The sequence below is a fragment of the Austrofundulus limnaeus genome, unplaced genomic scaffold, assembly GCF_001266775.1.
Source record: "Austrofundulus limnaeus strain Quisiro unplaced genomic scaffold, Austrofundulus_limnaeus-1.0 Scaffold424, whole genome shotgun sequence".
Classification (NCBI taxonomy): Eukaryota; Metazoa; Chordata; class Actinopteri; order Cyprinodontiformes; family Rivulidae; genus Austrofundulus; species Austrofundulus limnaeus.
The window spans coordinates 35,098-36,898 of record NW_013952826.1 but is presented as its reverse complement, the minus strand read 5'-3'; the positions used below and the strand labels follow the sequence as shown (position 1 = coordinate 36,898).

The 1,801-nt window shown below is 48.7% G+C and overlaps 1 protein-coding gene across 1 annotated transcript in view; it reads left to right on the top strand.

Moving 5' to 3' along the window:
- macf1a (microtubule actin crosslinking factor 1a) overlaps nt 1–1,801 on the top strand; it is a gene marked incomplete at its 5' end in the record, with an annotated part of 93,266 nt that overhangs the window by 68,048 nt on the left and 23,417 nt on the right. The window contains 4 exon segments of the mRNA XM_014024456.1: nt 557–782; nt 859–1,085; nt 1,161–1,283; nt 1,356–1,457. Coding sequence (XP_013879910.1) covers nt 557–782; nt 859–1,085; nt 1,161–1,283; nt 1,356–1,457 — 678 coding nt within the window.

Here is a 1,801-nt window from a genome sequence, read left to right as displayed (position 1 = left end):
GTTTTTAATAAACCAAAATACAGTTTCAAAGCAAATTAATTCAGATACAAAACTTTAAATTCAGTTTCAATTTAGTGAAATTTATTTCAAACCAATGCATTTAATTTCAAATTATGAACATTCAGATTCAATCTGAGCAATTCAGATTCAGTTCCTGCTGRCACRASATTTATCCCATAAGATTTAATCAGATTAGTTTTAACTTCCCTCAGATTCGTTATAAACCAGCAGCTAACGGGTCGATCGTGTTTGTTTTGTGTTTTTTCCCTTCCTGTATTAAATCTTAGTTTAGTTTTCGTTACAAACTGGATGACATGATGAAAGTGAAGCTGAGATGAAGTGAGGAAGAAGAGATGATCTAACAGACATCTGTAAATTAGTGGATCTTTAAGGAGTAAAAGTTAAATCAGTGTTTCAGAGCAGGTCAGAGGCAGATGTCCCGCCCGCACACCGTCTCAGGATGTTCTCACTTTCAAAATGTCAGCCGCTCTGCTCCTCCACGCCACGCRTCGCTCCTCCTCGTCTAACTCCCTCCCTCGCTCCTCCCTCCTCCCAGTTCCACGATAAGATGGACCCGCTGCTGGAGACCCTGGAGGGGGCGGTGCAGCGCCTGCGGCAGCCGCCTCCGGTGGCGGCGGAGGTGGAGAARATCCGGGAGCAGCTGGCGGAGCACCGCGCCCAGGGCCTGGAGCTGGACAAGCTGCTGCCGAGCTTCTCGGCCCTCTGCGCCCGCGGGGAGGAGCTGATCGGCCGGGCGGCCCACGACGACCCCGCAGCTCAGGGTGAGTTTCTGTTCAACAAACAAAAACTGATTTAAGACCTGGAAGTACTTCCTGCTGACCTCCTCGCTCCCTGCAGCCGTCCGGTCCCGCCTCCTGCGCCTCCGCTCCCTGTGGGACGAGATCCGGCAGCGGGCCGAGGACCGGGAGAGCAAGCTGAACGACGTCCTGGACCTGGCCGGGAAGTTCTGGTCCGAYGTGGCGGCCCTGCTGAGCACGCTCAGAGACTCGCAGGACATCGTGAGGGAGCTGGAGGACCCCGGAGTCGACCCCTCGCTCATCAAGCAGCAGATCGAAGCCGCTGAGGTACGGAGGGGGCGGAGCTAAGAGAGGCAGAAGGGGTTTCTGTTTGAGGTGAAATGACGTCACCGTGTTTATCAGGCTATCAAGGCGGAGACAGATGGCCTGCGGGAGGAGCTGGAGTTCGTCAGGACCCTCGGAGCTGACCTCATCTTTGCCTGTGGAGAAACAGAGAAACCTGAAGTGAAGAAGACGATCGATGAGGTGAGAACTTTCTGATAAAACAAACATTATTCTGTCATTTAAACAATCATAAACAAACCTCCTGTTTCTCAGATGAACGCTGCCTGGGAGGGTCTGAACCGGACCTGGAGGGACAGGATGGAGCGACTGGAGGACGCCATGACGGCCTCTGTTCAGTACCAGGACGCTCTGCAGGTTTGAACCTCCTCCATGTTTCCTCTGAGCATCTGAAGATTCAGGAGCTAAGCTGTGGGATAAATGTTGTGCCAACAGGAGCTGAATCTGAGTGTGAATAAACAGAACACATCAGATAAAACAAGTTTTAATCTTTAGATTTTCATAAATGAAAGCATTTTTAAATCATTTCTGCCTATCGACGTCCATTTATTTGCTCAAGTTTCAAATTAAAATAATGGTATGGGATAAAACTTGTGCCAGCAGGAATTGATTTTGAATTGTTCAGATTGAATCTGAATGTTCATAATTTGAAATTGAATGCATTGGTTAGAAAATAAACTTCACTAAATTGAAACTGAATT